Raw genomic sequence first — 22,000 nt, forward strand, 5'->3', positions numbered from 1 at the left:
TCCTCTTCATACGAAGAGGAGGAGTAGTGATTCGACCAAAATGCAGCGTGGTTATGTGACATAATGATTTATTAAACAAGACGAAGACGAAACGAAATACACTTGATAAACTACAAAACAAATAAACGATGTAGACAGACCTGGACACGAACTTACATATAACGTGAAGAACGCATGAACAGGAAACAGACTACATACAAAACGAACGAACGAACCCGAAACAGTCCCGTGTGGCGTAACATACAGACACTGACACAGGAGACAAACACCCACAAAACACAAGTGAAACCCTGGCTGCCTTAGTATGATTCTCAATCAGGGACAACGATTCACAGCTGTCTCTGATTGAGAATCATACCAGGCCGAACACAAACTCCCAACATAGAAAATCAAACCTAGACCAACCCACCCAACTCACGCCCTGACCAACTAAAACAAATACATGATAAAGGAAAACAGGTCAGGAACGTGACACACGCCCTGAAAGAGAGAGTTAATAGACAGAAAAGGCAGATTGAAAACGAGGGGGGGGGGGCTGGTTTGGAGCTAAGGTTGCATTAGTGACCTTTCTCTACCCCCCCCCCCCCCTCTCTCTCTTCTCTCTCCCTCCATTTTGCAGCAGAGTGACCATAATAGCAGAAATTGGAGTGACTCATTCAGTACAGTACAACTCCAGCATGTTTTACTCTGATAAAGAGTATTGTCAGTGTGAGTGTGTTTGTGTGTGTGAGTTCTGTTGGTTGGAATGCAGAGGGTTACCAAGGTCACGTCGTCCACTGAACCCCCTTTCATCCTCAAAAGAGTCAGAGTCAGATCTGATAAAAAACTCGAAACCTGTAGCTGATATTGAACATGTTTTATTAGCAAGTCTTCAAAACATAATTCTACGTCTAGCTAAGGTGTTTTGTGGTGGTAGAATCAGTATGAAATTTGAAATGTGCAAAAAAAAATGTGCCACTAGTGTCTGCTTGCTGGCTAAACCACTCTCAAATCAATCCATAATGAAACGAAAGGCATGTACGCTAACGACGCCAGTTCACACACTCACTGCTGAATACCCCCTCTAGCTAGCTAGCTAGTGCAGTGAAGTTCTAGCTAATGCACAAATTAGTTTTCATGATATCTCTTCTGCCATGATTAGTGCGACGAGTTCTACAGCACAGTTGACTGCTCTCTGCGACGTTATCGTTATCGCGTCGGCCAAATGATACAAAGTAGCGATGCAGAGTGCCAGTCGTCAGATACATGCTGATTTCTGAGAACAGTCCCATAACGTTGGTGCCTTATAACTTCATCAACAAAATGTCAAACTAGCTACCGTGTGGCCATTCAAACAAGCTCGCACTAGGCTGCTAGCTTGAGCATGGTTTACCGTAGTAGCCAGGGCGTCATAGCCAACGAGAGCCGAGTCATTTTCAGAATTAGGAACTAGTGTCAGGTGGATGAGCAGAATCTATATATTTTTTAGATGAGTCACACGTCCTTCAAGACAGACCGATTGAGGTACGAGCATCACGTAGACAATGGGGCTTCGCCATTATGGGCAACTATCAACTCACAGGAGACAGATGGGCACTGGAGGGCACAAGGGGCACGTGGGGCATTAGTTGGAATGAGGACTGTAGAGGAAGGAGAGGGGAGGGAGGAAGAAGGGATGCCTAATCTCCCTGTCTCCTCCAAAGTCTCTTTGGGACAGGATAGTATCAATGTGTGGGAAAAAGTTTCATAAATGTACCAACCATCTCTCTCTCCCTTCCTTTCTCTCTCTCCCTCTCATCCCCCTTCTCTCTCTCTGTCCTCAGCTCTCTGTAAGTGTGTGTGGGATGTCGTGTCAGGGCTAGAGCCCTTCCCTCTCCCATGAGCCTGTGTGCCCACACACACCCACGGCGCCCCCACACACACACACGGCGCCCCCACAAACACACAGACACACGGCGCTGACGTTGTGAAGTGGACCCTCGGAAACAGACCGGAGCAGAACCGGATCAAACCAGCCTGTGGGCCGGCGGGGCGGAACCTGAGGATGTCAACAGAGGCGGAACTACAGCCAGCTGTCAGGCCCAGTGTCAGGAGAGACTCCAGGAGGAAAGGTAATACTGCTTGATAAAGGCTTCGTAATGCTTTTATAATGCCTTTATACTGCCTTCATACTGACCTGTTAAGTGTTACAGTGCTCTCATTTGATTGTTTAGCTTCAGGTGCAAAGGCAGGTGTTAAGCTGTAGCTAACAGGTGTGTCGGTACAAGTGCCGGGGCATAGGTGATGCCAGTATGTGTGTCCATCTCTCTCAGCGCCAGCCAGGTGGCACTGGCCTTAAACACCTGGAGTGGTCCATACCCATGTGCCCTAACTCCCAGACCCTGCCCAACAGTCACACAATGATTCACTAAACAGCAGACTCTGTTACTGACACAATGGCTTAAAACTTTATGGATGTGAACACATATTGTTGTCTTCACACACACACACACACACACACACACACACACACACACACACACACACACACACACACACACACACACACACACACACACACACACACACACACACTCACGTGAGGGTGATGAAATAGAAATGCAATTATATTTGTTCCAACTGTATTCCACCCAGAGCCAATCAGTCTGCTGTGGACCCTGTAGAAAGCCTGTTAGTGGATCAGTACTCTCCCTAGGAGGATGTGGAAACCTGTTGGGTTTCCCTATTGTCCTTGTGTGTGTGCGTGTGCATGCTTGTGTGTGTTCTCCCATAGGCATGCTCTGCTTTGAAAGCTCCATGTATTTTGAGGTTTCAGACCCAGTCTGCTGCTCCATATAGAAGACTTACCCAGAAACCCATTCTACACACTTAAAGGTGCTAGGTATAAAATGTCTCAACCATGTGGAAGCTAGGTGAATTGCAACAATACTTAGGCTGAATATAAACAACTCTCCCTCCTCTCCTGCATCCCATTTCCTCACAGCACAGCAGAGACTTTGTGGCTGTGGAATCTAGTGGAAACTACTCTCGCTTGAGACTTGTACTTTCAGTTTGGTCCATCAGCTTCAAACAGCTGAAAATACGTTTTGTTAGTAAAATATATTTCATATCGATTTATAGTACATTCGGAAGGTATTCAGACCCCTTGAGTTTTTCCATTTTTTTTTACGTTACAGTCTTATTCTAAAATGTTCCCTCATCAATCTACATACAATACCCCATAATGGAAAAGCAAAAACAGGTTTTTAGAAAAAAACAAAATACCTTATTTACATAAAAGTATTCAGAACTTTTGCTACGAGAGTCGAAATTGAGCTCAGGTGCATCCTGTTTCCATTGATCATCCTTGAGATGTTTCTACAACTTGATTTGAGTACACCTGTGGTAAATTCAATTGATTTGACATGATTTGGAAAGACACACACCTGTCTATATAAGGTTCCACAGTTGACAGTGCATGTCAGAGCAGAAACCAAGCCATGAGGTCGAAGGAATTGTCCGTAGAGCTCCGAGACAGGTTGTGTCGAGGCACAGATCTGGGGAAGGGTACCAAAACAGCATTGAAGTTACCAAGAACACAGTGGCCTCCTTCATTCTTAAATGGAAGAAGTTTAGGAAGAACTAGGAAGAACCACCAAGATTCTTCCTAGAGCTGGACGCCCGGCCAAACTGAACAATCGGGGGAGAAGGGCCTTGGTCAGGGAGGTAACCAAGAACCCGATGGTCACTCTGACAAAGCTCCAGAGTTTCTCTGTGGAGATGGGAGAACCTTCCAGAAGGACAACCATCTCTGCAGCACTACACCAATCAGGCCTTTATGGTAGAGTGGCTAGACGGAAGCCACTCTTCAGTAAAAGGCACATGACAGCCCACTTGGAGTTTGCCAAAAGGCACCTAATGGACTTTCAGACCATGAGAAACAAGATTCTTTGGTCTGATGAAACCAAGATTGAACTCTTCGGTCTGAATGCCAAGCGTCACGTCTGGAGGAAACCTGGCACCATCCCTACGGTGAAGCATGGTGTCAGCATCATGCTGTGAGGATGTTTTTCAGCGACAGGGATCAAGGGAAAGATGTGCAAAATACAGAGAGATCCTTGATGAAAACTTGCTCCAGAGCGCTCAGGACCCCAGACTGGGGCGAATGTTCACCTTCCAACAGGACAACGACCCTAAGCACACAGCCAAGACTACGCAGAAGTAGCTTCGGAACAAGTCTCTGAATGTCCTTGAGTGGCCCAGACAGAGCCCGGACTTGAAGCCATCGAACATCTCTGGAGAGACCTGAAAATAGCTGTGCAGCAACACTCCCCATCCAACCTGACAGAGCTTGAGAGGATCTGCAGAGAAGAATGGGAGAAACTCCCCAAATACAGGTTTGTCAAGCTTGTAGCGTCATACCCAAGAAGACTCAAGGCTGCAATCGCTGCCAAAGGTTCTTCAACAAATTACTGAGTAAAGGGTCTGAATACTTATGTAAATGTGATATTTCAGGTGTTGTTTTTTATTTGCAAAAATTGATAAAAACCTTTTTTTGCTTTGTCATTATGGGATATTGTATGTAGATTGATGAGGGAAAAACTATTGCATACATTTTAGAATAACGTAAGCAACATAAGAAAATGTGTAAAAAGTCAAGAGGTCTGAATACTTTCCCGAATGGTTCTTTACACTATGAATTGTTTGTTTGGTTACATAAACTGAAATTAGGCAAATATTATAGAATTTTATCAACCAGGTAATGGCAGGGCAATTTCTGCTTGTGCGATGATAACCATGCCTCTGAGTGAAGCTCTGACAACAAGAGCCAGAAGGTTGAACAATCTTTATGCAATTTTGTGCCCAAAACGTTTTAGTTGTTGTTGTTGAAACAAAGAAACATTGTGAAACTATCATTCCGCTATTACTGCAGATATCAGGACATTTTCTGAAATTACAATGCAAAAATATTACATATAGCTCCTTTAACCTCTACACCTCTCCTCTATCCTCCATCTCTATCATCAGCTCTCTCTCCCCATTCGTACCTCTCTCTCTCTCTCTCCCTCTCTCTCGTTCCCTTGCTTTCTCTCCCCCTCCATCCCCTTCTTCCCCCTCTGGGCTGGTAGTTAGTATGCTTTTACAATCGCATGCTGTCCCTGCTACATAGAGTGATAAAACTGTTACAGTGAATGCACACACCAAGGAACGCATGTACACACACACGTACACACACACGTACACACACACGTACACACACACACACTCCGGGTGATAATAAAACAGTGACAGTGGGACGGCTGAGGAGGCTGCTTCCTCATATCAATGAAATGCTTCTCTCTGTCTGTTTCTCCAAGCTCTCATCTGAGGAGTAATACTGAATTAATATCGCTAATGACCTCTCTAAATGACCTCTGTGTCTAAGAGGAGAGAGAGAAGAGAAAGACAGAGCGAGCGGGAGAAAAGCGCCATACATTTAATTTAAATGATTTTTGTGATGTGGTTGTATTCCGGTGTTAGTGTGTTGTCTATGTGACCAACCGATTCTTAAATCCGGCTCTGCTGCACACCACAAGACTAGGTTAGACCAATGAGCTAAAGTATTTGTGTGTGTGTGTGTGTGTGTGTGGGTGGGTGTGTGTGTGTGTGTGTGTGTGTGTGTGTGTGTGTGTGTGCCACGGTCTCCTCCAGACTGTTCATGTGGTTGCTCGACCGCACCAGTTACTAGTCTCCATAGCAACAGTTTCTCCGCAAGTAATTTGCACATGGAAACATCCCATATGTCACACTCATACTCTCTCACACACACACGCACACACACTCTCTCGCAGACACACACACTCTCTCGCAGACACACACACTCTCTCGCAGACACACAAAGATGGCTACATTGCAGGGACAAGCTCACCATCTCTCCATTTCTCTTTCATGTGTTTTTTTCTCCATCGCTCCTTCTTTCTCTCAGTCCTTCCATCACAGGACCCTGCTGGGAGAATGAAGGGTGTAGATTCATTAAGACCTCCCCTACTGACAGACAAGATGAGATGAAGGGAGTAGATTCATTAAGACCTCCCCTACTGACAGACAAGATGAGATGAAGGGAGTAGATTCATGAAGACCTCCCCCTACTGACAGACAAGATGAGAGGAAGGGAGTAGATTCATGAAGACCTCCCCTACTGACAGACAAGATGAGATGAAGGGAGTAGATTCATTAAGACCTCCCCTACTGACAGACAAGATGAGATGAAGGGAGTAGATTCATGAAGACCTCCCCTACTGACAGACAAGATGAGATGAAGGGAGTAGATTCATTAAGACCTCCCCTACTGACAGACAAGATGAGATGAAGGTAGTAGATTCATTAAGACCTCCCCTACTGACAGACAAGATGAGATGAAGGGAGTAGATTCATGAAGACCTCCCCTACTGACAGACAAGATGAGATGAAGGGAGTAGATTCATGAAGACCTCCCCTACTGACAGACAAGATGAGATGAAGGGAGTAGATTCATGAAGACCTCCCCTACTGACAGACAAGATGAGATGAAGGGAGTAGATTCATGAAGACCTCCCCTACTGACAGACAAGATGAGATGAAGGGAGTAGATTCATTAAGACCTCCCCTACTGACAGACAATATGAGATGAAGGTAGTAGATTCATTAAGACCTCCCCTACTGACAGACAAGATGAGATGAAGGGAGTAGATTCATTAAGACCTCCCCTACTGACAGACAAGATGAGATGAAGGGAGTAGATTCATGAAGACCTCCCCTACTGACAGACAAGATGAGATGAAGGGAGTAGATTCATTAACGTCTCTAGGGTATGTGGGACGGTAGCATCTCACCTCGTCAACAGCCAGTGAAACTGCAGGGCGCCAAATTCAAAACAACAGAAATCCCATAAATAAAATTCCTCAAACATACATGTATTTTACACCATGTTAAAGATACACTTGTTGTAAATACAGCCACAGTGTCCGATTTCAAAAAGGCTTTACGACGAAAGCAAACCAAACGATTATGTTAGGTCAGAGCCAAGTCACAGAAAAACAGCCATTTTTCCAGCCAAAGAGAGGAGTCACAAAAAGCAGAAATATAGATAAAATTAATCACTAACCTTTGATGATCTTCATCAGATGACACTCATAGGACTTCATGTTACACAATACATGTATGTTTTGTTCGGTAAAGTTCATATTTATATCCAAAAATCTGAGTTTACAATGGCGAGTTATGTTCAGTAGTTCCAAAACATCCGGTGATTTTGCAGAGAGCCACATCAATTTACAGAAATAGTCATCATAAATGTTGATGAAAATACAAGTGTTATACATGGAATTTTAGATCCACTTCTCCTTAATGCAACCGCTGTGTCAGATTTCAAAAAAACTTTACGGAAAAAGCAAACCATGCAATAATCTGAGTACGGCGCTCAGACGACAAATCAAGCCAAACAGATATCCGCCATGTTGGAGTCAACAGAAGTCAGAAATAGCATAATAAATATTCACTTACCTTTGATGATCTTCATCAGAATGCACTCCCAGGAATCCCAGTTCCACAATAAATGTTTGTTTTGTTCGATAATGTCCATCATTTATGTCCAAATTCCTTCTTGTTGTTCGCACGTTCAGTACACAATCTAAACTCACGACGCGCGGGCAGGTCCAGGTAAAAGTTCAGACGAAAAGTCATATTACATTCCGTAGAAACATGTCAAACTAAGTATAGAATCAATCTTTAGGATGTTTTTAACATAAATCTTCAATAATGTTCCAACCGGAGAATTCCTTTGTCTTCAGAAATGCGATGGAACAGAGCTCGCTCTCACATGAACGCGCATGGTCAGCGCATGTTCAGCTCATGGCACTCTGGGAGAGACCTTACTCAGTCCCCTCTCATTCGGCCCCACTTCACAGTAGAAGCATCAAACAAGGTTTTAAAGACTGTTGACATCTAGTGGAAGCCTTAGGAAGTGCAAAATGACCCCATTTCCACTGTATATTGGATAAGCAAAGAGTTGAGAAACTAAAAACCTCAGATTTCCCACTTTCTGGTTGGATTTTTTCTCAGGTTTTTGCCTGCCATATGAGTTCTGTTATACTCACAGACATCATTCAAACAGTTTTAGAAACTTCAGAGAGATTTCTATCATAATCTACCAATAATATGCATATCCTAGCATCTGGAACTGAGTAGCAGGCAGTTTACTCTGGGCACGCTTTTCATCTGGACGTGAAAATACTGCCCCCTACCCCAAAGAAGTTAAGACCTCCCCTACTGACAGACAAGATGAGATAGAGTAGATTCATGAAGACCTCCCCTACTGACAGACAAGATGAGATGAAGGGAGTAGATTCATGAAGACCTCCCCTACTGACAGACCAGATGAGAGGGAGGAGTAACTTCAAGTGTTTCTATATTTATGGAAAGATGGGAGGATGAAACAGCCTTTTGTTTTAACAGTTGTCCTGTCTTCATAAATACAATGTTTTTGTTTGTTTTTGTTAATAAGAACAGTATAAAAGCTAATATGGTACCTGTGTAGCTGGATAGTTTGAGAACGAGACACGGACTGAGGGAGGGAAAGAGGAAGAGGAATCAGTGAAAGAGACTCAATATTGACAGGGTCAGTCAGACAGATAGACAACTGAAACAGCAGGTTCGGTCTCCCTCTCTATTCTCAGACTGAACTGCCCTTCTGGCCTGCGAAAGTTTTGGCTTTACAAAGTGACCTTGTCATAGTGGTGGCAATGGTGTTTTTTCGGGAGCTTGGCGGGGGGGGGGGGGGGGGGGGGGGGGGGTGAGAGGCAGTGGGCAGTGTGGACGGTTCTGTCCCTGAGGTTTTACCACTCGAATTTGTTCCTTGTTTTCTGTCAGAGTGGATGGCTGCAGGCTTTAGGACACACACACACACACACACACACACACACACACACACACACACACACACACACACACACACACACACACACACACACACACACACACACACCTCAGGTCCCAAGCGCTCGCCCCTGTCATCCAGGTCAAAGAGGTGATGAAGAGCTGTGAGGGAGAGAGGAAGAGAAGAGGGGAGGAGAGAGAAAGGGGAGGAGGAGAGGACAGCGTTTCTGAGACACCTCTCACAGTAACCACAGCCCCCTAGTGGCAGATCTTAGCCCTCTACAGATATGAATATGTATGAAGTATGAACACATACAGGACAATGACCCTGCAGGGCCTTGGTCAGCATGGTAATATAATCATTCAACATAGAGTCTTCAGGAAAATCAGATTACAGTTAGCTTGATGATAAAATCAACCATAAATGAGTTTCTACACACAATCCCAAGAAACACCACGTTAGTGTTGGATGTGGTTGTTATACAGTCCCCAGTAAAGTGCTATAGCACTGGGGATCATCAATAAGAGAGTAGCTTCACTCTAGGAACAGCTACAGGAGTGTGACTGACTGGGTTTAAACAACACTGTCAGCCCGCTGAGACACTGTAAAGCCCAGGCAAGGTCATTTTTCCTGCTCATATTAGACATCTTTGTTGGATTGTGTTGCATTGGGTTGTTCCTTTCATGTCTGCAATCATTCTCCCTCTCTTCCCCACTCATCTCTCTCTCTCTCTCTCTCTCTCTCCCTACCTTTCTCTCTCTCCCTCTCTCTCTGTTAGTGTGACAGATGTAATGGAGGATTATTTCATTAGTTGTGTTAGCGGCACAGCAGGTCACAGCCTCAGCAGACATTTAATTACACCACACACACTCTCACACACACACACACACACACACACACACACACACACACACACACACACACACACACACACACACACACACACACACACACACACACACACACACACACACAGATTAATTCAGCTGTGACAGGAAAGGCTGTGATGGAGCATGGTAATAATATAAACCACTCAGCAGGCAAGCTAACCCCGGAGCTATCTATACAAATCTACCTCCTCTACCTCTCTCCACCTCTCCCTATACCTCTTTCATCCCCCTTACTCTCACTCTCTATCTACCTCGCTTGGCTTTCATGTCGCTCACATGCTGGGATGACTCTCTGAAGGGAGGGGGGGTTGTCACAAGTATGTGTGTGCATGAGTGTGCTTACGTGTGTGTGTGTGTGTGTGTGTGTGTGTGTGTGTGTGTGTGTGTGTGTGTGTGTGTGTGTGTGTGTGTGTGTGTGTGTGTGTGTGTGAGCCATGTGTGCATGCCTATATGGTCTATTGGTCTGTAACTATCAGCCAGTCATAATGGCCAAAAAAGATGAATGAAATACTGCTATGGGCATCAGGTACAGTAGTTTAGAGGTTGATGGCGCGATAGAGATGGCAGCTTCGCTTCAAGTCCTTAGGAAACTGCAGTATTTAGTTTTTTTATGTGTTATTTCTTACGTTGTTAGCACAGAAAACCTTAAGTGTTATTGCATACAGCCGGGAAGAACTATTGGATATCAGAGAGTGTAACGATCTTCTTCATCTGAGGAACAGGAAAAATCGGACAAGTGACCATGTTAATTTATTATAACTGAACACGAAAATACTAAATAACAAAGTGAATGTAAGAAACGAAAATCGAAACAGTCCTGAAAGGTGCAACAACACAAAACAAGAAACAACTACCCACAAACCACAGGTGGGAAAAGGCTACCTAAGTATGATTCCCAATCAGAGACAACGATAGACAGCTGCCTCTGATTGGGAACCATACCAGGCCAAACACATAGAAATAGAAAACATAGAAAAAAAACATAGAATTCCCACCCCAACTCACGCTCAAGGTCAGGGCGTGACAGAAAGACATTAACTTACTAGCACAACCAGCACTACGACCAGGAATACGACTTTCCCAATGCGGATCCTTTGCCTGCACCTCCCAGGGCATTTGAACTGACTCCAGAGGCCGACCCAAAACAACACCGTCAGAGGAGAGGGTGCCGGAGTGGTCTTCTAGTGAGGCTTCGGATGCACGCACACCACCCACCGCTTCCGAGTATATTACTCGCTAATGTCCAGTCCCTAGTTAACAAAGTCGACGAAATTAGGCGAAGAGTTGCTTTCCAAAGAGATATCCAGGATTGTAACATACTCTGTTTCACGGAGACATGGCTAGCTGGGGACATGCTGCGGAGTCCGTACAGCCAATGGGATTTTCAGTGCATCGCGCCGACAGGAACAAACATCTCTCTGGTGAGAAGAAGGGCGGGGGTTTATGTTTCATGATTAATGACTCATGTTGTAATTGTAACAACATATAAGAACTCAAGTCCTTTTGTTCACCTGACCTAGAATTCCTCACAATCAAATGCCGGCCGTATTATCTCCCAAGAGAACTCTCCTCGGTTATCGTCACAGCCGTGTATATCCCCCCGCAAGCGGATACCAAGACGGCCATCAAGGAACTTCACTGGACTTTATGAAAACTGGAAACCATATATCCTGAGGCTGCATTTATTGTAGCTGGGGATTTTAACAAAGCTAATCTGAGAACAAGTAACACACTCCACCACCGCTACTCTAACTTCCACGATGCATACAAGGCCCTCGCCGGCCCTCCTTTTAGCAAATCTGACCATGACTCCATCTTGTTGCTCCCCTCCTATAGGCAGAAACTAAAACAGGAAGCGCCTATGCTTAGGTCTATCCAACGCTTGTCTGACCAATCGGATTCCACGCTTAAAGACTGCTTCGATACCGTGGACTGGGATATGTTCCAGGTAGCCTCAGACAAAAACATTGACGTATACGCTGACTCGGTGAGCAAGTTTATAAGGAATTGTATAGGAGATGTGCCCAATGTTAAAACCTTCCCTTACCAGAAACCGTGGATAGATGGCAGCATTCGCGCAAAACTGAAAGCACGTACCACCGCATTTAATCATGACAAGACGACTGGAAAAATGGCCGAATACAGTGTAGTTATTCCCTCCGTAAGGCAATCAAACAGGAAAAGCATCAGTATAGAGACAAAGTGAAGTCACAATTCAACGGCTCAAACACGAGACGTATGTGGCAGGGTCTACAGACAATCACGGATTACAAATGAAAACCAGCCCCATCGCGGACATCGACGTCTTGCTCCCAGACAAATTAAACAACTTCTTTGCGCGCTTTGAGAACAATACAGTGACACCGACACAGCCCGCTACCAAAGACTTTGGGCTCTCCTTCCCCGTGGCCGACTTGAGTAAAACATTTAAACGTGTTAACCCTCGCAAGGCTGCCAGCCCAGACGGCATCCCTAGCCGCGTCCTCAGAGCATGCGCAGACCAGCTGGCTGGTGTGTTTACGGACATATTCAATCAATCCTTATCCCAGTCTGCTGTTCCCACATGCTTCAAGATGGCCACCATTGTTCCTGTTCCCAAGAAAGCTAAGGTAACTGAACTAATCGCCCCGTAGCACTCACTTCTGTCATCATGAAGTGCTTTGAGAGACTAGTCAAGGATCATATCACCTCCACCCTATCTGTCATCCTCCAATTTGCTTACCGTCCCAACAGGTCCACAGATGACGCAATCGCCATCACACTGCACACTGCCCTATCCCATCTGGACAACAGGAATACCTATGTAAGAATGCTGTTCCTTGACTACAGCTCAGCATTCAACACCATAGTACCCTAAAAACTCATTAAGTTTGAGACCCTGGGTCTCGACCCCGCCCTGTGCAACTGGGTCCTGGACTTCCTGATGGGCCGCCCCCAGGTGTTGAAGGTAGGAAACAACATCTCTACTCTGCTGATCCTCAACCCTGGGGCCCCACAAGGGTGCGTTCTCAGCCCCCTCCTGTTCTCCCTGTTCACCCATGACTGCTTGGCCATGCACACCTCCAACTCAATCATCAAGTTTAAAGACGACAGTACAGTGGTAGGCTTGATTACCAACAACGACGAGACAGCCTACAGGGAGGAGGTGAGGGCCCTTGGAGTGTGGTGTCAGGAAAATAACCTATCACTCAATGCGAGCAAAACAAAAGAGATGATCGTGGACTTCAGGAAACAGCAAAGGGAGCACCCCCCTCTCCACATCGACGGGACAGCAGTGGAGAAAGTGGAAAGTTTTAAGTTCCTCGGTGTACATGTCACCGACAAACTGAAATGGTCCACTCACACAGACAATGTGGGGAAGAAGGCGCAACAGCACCTTTTCAACCTCAGGAGGCTGAAAAAATGTGGCTTATCCCCGAAAACACTCACTAACTTTTACAGGTGCACAAGTGAGAGCATCCTGTTGGGCGGTATCACCACCTGGTATGGCAACTGCACCGCCCACAACCGCAGGGCTCTCCAGAGGGTGGTGCGGTCTGCACAGCGCATCACCGGGGGCAAACTACATGCCCTCCAGGACACTTACAGCACCCGATGTCACAGGAAGGCAAAAAACATAATCAAGGACAACAACCACCCGAGCCACTGCCTGTTCACCCCACTTCCATCCAGAAGGCGAGGTCAGTACAGGTGCATCAAAGCTGGAACAGAGAGATAGAAGCTGTTTTTCAATCTCAAGGCCATCAGATTGTTAAACAGGCACTACTAGCTCAGAGAGGCAGCTGCCAACCTACAGACTTGATATCATTGGCCACTTTAATAAATGGAACACTAGTCACTTTAATAATGCCACTTTAAGAATGTTTACATATCTCGCATTACTCATCTTATATTTACAGTTGAAGTCAGAAGTTTACATACACCTTAATCCTAGTAAAAATTCCCTGTCTTAGGTCAGTTAGGATCACCACTTTATTTTAAGAATGTGAAATGTCAGAATAATTGTAGAGAGAATGATTTATTTAAGCTTTTATTTCTTTCATCACATTCCCAGTGGGTCAGAAGTTTACATACACTCAATTAGTATTTGGTAGCATTGCCTTTAAATTGTTTAACTTGGGTCAAACATTTCAGGTAGCCTTCCACAAGCTTCCCACAATAAGTTGGTTAATTTTGGCCCATTCCTCCTGACAGAGCTTGTCTAACTGAGTCAGGTTTGTAGGCCTCCTTGCTCGCACATGCTTTTTCACTTCTGCCCACACATTTTCTATAGGATTGAGGTCAGGGCTTTGTGATGGCCACTCCAATACCTTGACTTTGTTGTCCTTAAGCCATTTTGCCACAACTTTGGAAGTATGCTTTGGGCCATTGTCCATTTGGAAGACCCATTTGGACCAAGCTTTAACTTCCTGACTGATGTCTTGAGATGTTGCTTCAATATACCCCCATAATTTTCCTCCCTCATAATGCCATCTATTTTGTGAAGTGCACCAGTCCCTCCTGCAGCAAAGCACCCCGGCAACATGATGCTGCCACCCCCGTGCTTCACGGTTGGGATGGTGTTCTTCGGCTTGCAAACCTCCCCCTTTTTCCTCCAAACATAACGATGGTCATTATAACCAAACAGTTCTATTTTGGTTTCATTAGACCATGAGATATTTCTCCAAAAAGTACGATCTTTGTCCCCATGTGCATTTGCAAACCGTAGTCTGTCTTTTTTATGGAGGTTTTGAAGCAGTGGCTTCTTCCTTGCTGAGCGGCCTTTCAGGTTATGTCGATATAGGACTCGTTTTACTGTGGATATAGATACTTTTGTACCTGTTTCCTCCAGCATCTTCACAAGGTCCTTTGCTGTTGTTCTGGGATTGATTTGCACTTTTCGCACCAACGTTCATCTCTAGGAGACAGAACGCGTCTCCTTCCTGAGCGGTATGATGGCTGCGTGGTCCCATGGTGTTTATACTTGCGTACTGTTGTTTGTACGGATGAACGTGGTACCTTCAGGCGTTTGGAAATTGCTCCCGAAGATGAACCAGACTTGTGGAGGTCTACAATTTTTTTTCTGAGTTCTTGGCTGATTTCTTTTGATTTTCCCATGATGTCAAGCAAAGATGCAATGAGTTTGAAGGTAGGCCTTGAAATACATTGGTATTGGTACACCTCCAATTGACTCAAATGGTGTTAATGAGCCTATCAGAAGCTTCTATAGCCATGACTTCATTTTCTGGAATTTTCCAAGCTGTTTAAAGGCACGGTCAACTTAGTGTATGTAAACTTCTGACCCACTGGAATTGTGATACAGTGAATTATAAGTGAAATAATCTGTCTGTTAACAATTGTTGGAAAAATTACTTGTGTCATGCACAAAGTAGATGTCCTAAGCGACTTGCCAAAACTATTGTTTGTTAACAAGAAATTTGTGGAGTGGTTGAAAAACTGATTTTAATGACTCCAACCTCAGTGTATGTAAACTTCTGACTACAACTGTATATACTGTATCCTTCACTATCTATTATTTACTTTGTTTTGCATCTTAGCTGCTCTGTCACTGCTCATCCACATATTTTATACTTATATATTCTCATCCCATTCCTTTACTAGATTGTGTTTATTAGGTTTTGTTGTGGAATTTGTTAGATATTAGGTTTTGTTGTGGAATTGTTAGATATTACCTGTTAGATACTGCTTCACTGTCGGATCTAGAAGCATAAGCATTTCATTACACTCACAATAACATCTGCTAACCATGTGTATGTGACCAATAAAATTAGATTTGATTGGATTGGATTTAGGTTCCAGAGTTAGCCCAGCAGCTGGAGGATTGGCGGTTTGAATCCCAGGGCTGGAGGGTTTCTGTAATCAGTACCTACTGCCGTTGTTCTCTTCAGCAAGGCACTGAAACCCTAAACCCCCTGGAACCCAGTGCTGCCTGCTTGCCTCTCGTATGTGTGTGGTGTTTCATCTCAGAGTGATGGAACAGGATTAAGGTCCTGAGAGAGCTGCGACAGATCAGGCTAAAGTCTCATCCCCTGAGGGTCTCTCTCATTCTCTCTCACAATTCAATTCAAAAGGGCTTTATTGGCACGGGAAACATACATTGCCAAAGCAAGTGAAATAGATAACGAATAAAAGGGAAATAAACAATCATAAATAAACAGTAAACATTACACTGTTTTAAAAGAATAGAGGCATTTCGAATGTTATATTGTGGCGATGTACAGTGTTGTAAAAATATTGAAGAGTTTAAGTACAAAAGGGAAAATAAATAAACATACATGAGTTGTATTTACAATGGTATTTGCTCTGCCTCATTCAGGGTTTACAGTGCATTCAGACAGTATTCAGACCTTTTCACTTTTTCCACATTTTGTTATGTTACCAGCCTTATTCTAAAATGGATTTTAAGAAATGTCCCTTATGCCAGTGTTCCAGGTGAATGGAATGAGGCGGAGTGAGGCGCAGGACACAGGTATGAGTAAAGCCACCATCTTTACTCAATATCAACAATAATCCAACAAGGATAAACAATAACAATCCAGAACACGTACACGGAACCACTTGACAAATACAATCACACACAAAACAAAAGGGGAAGCCAGAGGGTTAAATAAGGAACATTGATTATGGAATGGAAACCAGGTGTGTACAATGAAGACAAAACAAAACAAAAATGAAACATGGATCGGTGGTGACTAGAAAGCCGGTGACGTCGACCGCCGAACGCCGCCCGAACAAGGAGAGGGACCAACTTCGGCGGAAATCGTGACACCTTATCAATTTACACACAATACCCCATAATGACAAAGCAAAAACAAGTTTTTAGAAATTTAGAAATGTATAAAATGTTTTAAACAGAAATGCCTTATTTACATTAGTATTCAGACCCTTTGCTATCAGACTCGAAATTGAGCTCAGGTGCATCCTGTTTCCATTGATACTCCTTGAGATGTTTCAACAAATTGATTGGAGTCCACCTGTGGTCAATTTTATTGATTGGACATGATTTGGAAAGGCACACACCTGTCTATATAAGGTCCCACAGTTGACAGTGCATGTCAGAGCAAAAACCAAGCCATGAGGTCGAAGGAATTGTCCGTAGAGCTCCGAGACAGGATTGTGTCGAGGCACAGATCCGGGGAAGGGTACCAACAAATATCTGCAGCATTGAAGGTCCCCAAGAACACAGTGGCCTCCATCTTTCTTAAATGGAAGAAGTTTGGAACCACCAAGACTCTTCCTAGAGCTGGCCGCCTGGCCAAACTGAGCAATCGGGGGAGAAGGGCCTTGGTCAGGGAGGTGACCAAGAACCTGATGGTCACTCTGACAGAGCTCTAGAGTTCCTCTGTGGAGATGTGAAAACTTTCCAGAAGGACAACCATCTCTGCAGCACTCCACCAATCAGTCCTTTATGGTAGTGTGGCCAGACGGAAGCCACTCTTCAGTAAAAGGCACATGACAGCCCACTTGGAGTTTGCCAAAAGGCACCTAATGGACTTTCAGACCATGCGGAACAAGATTCTTTGGTCTGATGAAACCAAGATTGAACTCTTCGGTCTGAATGCCAAGCGTCACGTCTGGAGGACACCTGGCACCATCCCTACGGTGAAGCATGGTGGTGGCAGCATCATGCTGTGAGGATGTTTTTCAGCGGCAGGGACTGAGAGACTAGTCAGGATCAAGGGAAAGATGTACAGAGCAAAATACAGAGAGACCTGTTCCAGAGCGCTCAGGACCCTAGACTGGGGCAAAGGTTCACCTTCCAACAGGACAACAACCCTAAGCACACAGCCAAGACTACGCAGAAGTAGCTTCGGAACAAGTCTCTGAATGTCCTTGAGTGGCCCAGACAGAGCCTGGACTTGAAGCCATCGAACATCTCTGGAGAGACCTGAAAATAGCTGTGCAGCAACACTCCCCATCCAACCTGACAGAGCTTGAGAGGATCTACAGAGAAGAATGGGAGAAACTCCCCAAATACAGGTTTGTCAAGCTTGTAGCGTCATACCCAAGAAGACTCGAGGCTGTAATCACTGCCAAAGGTGCTTCAACAAATTACTGAGTAAAGGGTCTGAATACTTATGTAATTGTGATATTTCAGTTGTTGTTTTTTATTAGCAAAAATTGATAAAAACCTTTTTTTGCTTTGTCATTATGGGATATTGTATGTAGATTGATGAGGGAAAAAATTATTTAATCAATTTTAGAATAACGTAAGCAACATAAGAAAATGTGTAAAAAGTCAAGAGGTCTGAATAGCGTCATACCAAAGAAGACTTGAAAGTTGCTGCCAAAGGTGCTTCAACAATGTACTGAGTAAAGGGTCTGAATACTTATGTGAATGTGATATTTCAGTTTTTCTTTATACATTTGAAAACATTTTTAAAAACCTTGCTTTGTTTTTGTCGTTATGGGGTATTGTGTGTAGATTGATGAGGGAAAAACACTTTTGAATCAATTTTAGAACAAGGCTGTAACGTAACAAAATGTGGAAAAAGTCAAGGGGTCTGAATACTTTCCGAATCCACTGTATATCCATATTGATATGCGCCACCCGGTGGCCATTCTATTTAACGGCATCTAGCTTGCGATTTTTCTTTGGCGCTGAAAAGGGAACCAGGAATTAATTTAGTTAAGAGTCAGTGTTGAGAACGGTTGCTGCACTGCTGGTTATCTCCTGCCATCCTTGTTAAAGCCTTTGAAAGCCTTGCTTTTTCACTTTGTTTCATCAATAAAACACGGAAAGTTTTTGGAATCCTGACAATGATTCAGTTTCTTTTAAATGGGTTTGGCTGGCTGTCAAATTACAGTTACACACACCATAAGGAAGACCATATAGTGTTTCTTCACTGGTTGCCATTTTCTTGTGTCAACAGGTTGCAAATCTTGCTTCTGTGATGGTAACTGTGGTATTCACCTATTAAATATGGGAGTTTATCAAAATTGGATTCGTTTTAGAATTCCTTGTGGATCTGTGTAATCTGAGGGGAATACAGTTGTAGTCGGAAATTTACATACACTTAGGTTGGAGTCATTAATACTCGTTTTTCAACCACTCCACAAATTTCTTGTTAACAAACGATAGTTTTGGCAAGTCGCTTAGGACATCTACTTTGTGCATGACAAGTAATTTTTCCAACAATTGTTTACAGACAGATTATTTCACTTATAATTCACTGTATTACAATTCCAGTGGGTCAGAAGTTTACATACACTAAGTTTACTGTGCCTTTAAAACGCTTGGAAAATTCCAGAAAATGAAGTCATGGCTTTAGAAGCTTCTGATTGGCTAATTGACACCATTTGAGTCAATTGGAGGTGTACCTGTGGATGTATTTCAAGGCCTACCTTCAAACTCAGTGCCTCTTTGCTTGACATCATGGGAAGATCAAAATAAATCAACCAAGACCTCAGAAAATAATTGTAGACCTCCACAAGTCTGGTTCATCCTTGGGAACAATTTCCAAATGCCTGAAGGTACCACGTTCATCTGTACAAACAACAGTACGCAAGTATAAACACCATGGAACCACGCAGCCATCAAACCACTCAGGAAGGAGACGCGTTCTGTCTCCTAGAGATGAACGTTGGTGCGAAAAGTGCATATCAATCCTAGAACAACAGCAAAGGACCTTGTAAAGATGCTGGAGGAAACAGGTACAAAAGTATCTATATCCACAGTAAAACGAGTCCTATATCGACATAACCTGAAAGGCCGCTCAGCAAGGAAGAAGCCACTGCTCCAAAACTGCCATAAAAAAAGCCAGACTACGGTTTGCAACTGCACATGGGGACAAAGATCGTACTTTTTGGAGAAATGTCCTCTGGTTTGATGAAACAAAAATAGAACTGTTTGGCCATAATGACCATTGTTATGTTTGGAGGAAAAAGGGAGATGCTTGCAAGCCGAAGAACACCATCCCAACCGTGAAGCACGGGAGTGGCAGCGTCATGTTGCGGGGGGGCTTTGCTGCAGGAGGGACTGGTGCACTTCACAAAATCGATAGCATCATGAGGGAGGAAAATGAAGGACAACAAAGCCAAGGTATTGAAGTGGTCATCACAAAGCCCTGACCTCAATCCTATAGAAAATGTGTGGGCAGAACTGAAAAAGTGTGTGCGAGCAAGGAGGCCTACAAACCTGACTCAGTTACACCAGCTCTGTCAGGAGGAATGGGCCAACATTCACCCAACTTGTTGTGGGAAGCTTGTGGAAGGCTACCCAAAACATTTTTGACCCAAGTTAAACAATTTAAAGGCAATGCTACCAAATACTAATTGAGTGTATGTAAACTTCTGACCCAGAAGCTGAAATAAATCATTATTCCCAATAAATGTGGGAATAAAAGCTGAAATAAATAATTCTCTCTACTATTATTCTGACATTTCACATTCTTAAAATAAAGTAGTGATCCTAACTGACCTAAAAGAGGGGGGATTACTAGGATTAAATGTCAGGAATTGTGAAAAACTGAGTTTATATGTATTTGGCTAATGTAATGTAAACTTCCGACTTCAACTGTATGTGTTTCTAATATGGTCATACATTTGGCAGGAGGTTAGGAAGTGCAGCTCAGTTTCCACCTCATTTTGTGGGCAGTGTGATCTCGAGAGCCAGTCGTGCCTTCTGCGGCATCTCTCAATAGCAAGGCTATGCTCACTGAGTCTGTACATAGTCAAAGCGTTTCTTAACTTTGGGAATTTTCTTAATTCTCTCTCTCCCTCCCTCCCTCCCTCCCTGTGAGGAGTACTTTACTAACCACAGGAGATAACATAGAGAGAGGAGCAAGGACAACACACACAAACACTCTAGTACACGCACTCAATACACCCACACACTACACACATAGATAATAGAGAGTGTGAGAAGAGAGGGGAAACAGAAAGAGAGAGGAGATAAGAACAAAACGTCACACCATCATTCAGAGAGGGAATGGGTAGGGGTGGATAGAGGTAGAGATAGAATAGGGAGGGATGGATAGAGATAGAGATGGGATGGATAGAGATAGAGATGGGATGGATAGAGAGATAGAATAGGGAGGGATGAATAGAGAGAGAGAATAGGGAGGGATGGATAGATATAGAAAAGAGACAGATGGATAGATAGAGATAGAATAGAGAGGGATGGATAGAGATAGAGATAGAATAGAGAGGGATGGATGGATAGAGATAGAGATATAATAGAGAAGGATGGATAGAGATAGAGAGAGAATAGAGAGGGATAGATAGAGCTAGAGAGATAGAATAGAGAGGGATGGATAGAGATAGAGAGATAGAATAGAGAGGGATGGATAGAGATAGAGATAGAATAGAGAGGGATGGATGGATAGAGATAGAGATATAATAGAGAAGGATGGATAGAGATAGAGAGAGAATAGAGAGGAATGGATAGAGATAGAGATAGAATAGAGAAGGATGGATAGAGATAGAGATAGAATAGAGAGGGATGGATAGAGATAGAGATGGGATGGATAGAGATAGAATAGAGAGGGATGGATAGAGATAGAGATGGGATGGATAGAGATAGAATAGAGAGGGATGGATAGAGATAGAGAGATAGGATAGAGATAGAGATGGGATGGATAGAGATAGAATAGAGAGGGATGGATAGAGATAGAGAGATAGAATAGGGAGGGATGGGGGTCATGGTCATGTGTGTTTATTGTACTGTACTGACTCTGTTTGTGTCTCTCTCTCTCTCTCAGGGCAGGATCGTAGCGAGGCCGGGTTGATCAGGCGGTTTAAGGGGGATGGCGTTCGCTACAAGGCTAAACTCATCGGTCTGGATGAAGTCACGGCCGCGAGGGGAGACAAACTTTGTCAAGACTCCATGATGAAGCTCAAGGTGAGTGTGTGTGTGTTTGACCCCGAGGACAGGGAATGAGGGGGAAGGGGGTCTGGGGTAATAATGGAGCATAATGAGGTGGAGATGGGGGAGAGAGGATAGAGGATGGGGGAGAGAGGGGAGGTGAGGATGGGGGAGAGCAGAGGAAGGATTGGGGAGAGAGGAGTAGAGGATGGAGGAGAGAGGAGGTGAGGATAGTGATTTAGGCTCCTATCTCATTTAACATGCTGGGTAATTGTGTGACGGACGGATGGGGTGAAAAAGGTGAGGGGTGAGGAGGGGTGAAGAAAGGGGAGAGGTGAGGGGTGAGGAGACGTGAGAGGTGAGGAGACGTAAGGGGTGAGGACAGGTGAGGGATGAGGACAGGTGAGGGGTGAGGAGAGGAGAGGGGTGAAGAGAGGTGAAGGATGAGGAGAG

The 22,000-nt window shown here is 44.2% G+C and overlaps 1 protein-coding gene across 1 annotated transcript in view; it reads left to right on the forward strand.

The window, feature by feature from the left end:
- The first annotated feature begins 1,821 nt into the window (after positions 1–1,821).
- LOC120052561 (disabled homolog 1-like) overlaps positions 1,822–22,000 on the forward strand; it is a 57,587-nt gene continuing 37,408 nt past the window's right edge. The window contains exons 1-2 of the mRNA XM_038999543.1: positions 1,822–2,090; positions 21,444–21,583. Coding sequence (XP_038855471.1) covers positions 2,024–2,090; positions 21,444–21,583 — 207 coding nt within the window. The 5' untranslated portion in view covers positions 1,822–2,023. The remainder of the gene's footprint in view (positions 2,091–21,443; positions 21,584–22,000) is intronic.

Source organism: Salvelinus namaycush, chromosome 8, assembly GCF_016432855.1.
Source record: "Salvelinus namaycush isolate Seneca chromosome 8, SaNama_1.0, whole genome shotgun sequence".
NCBI classification, from domain to species: Eukaryota; Metazoa; Chordata; class Actinopteri; order Salmoniformes; family Salmonidae; genus Salvelinus; species Salvelinus namaycush.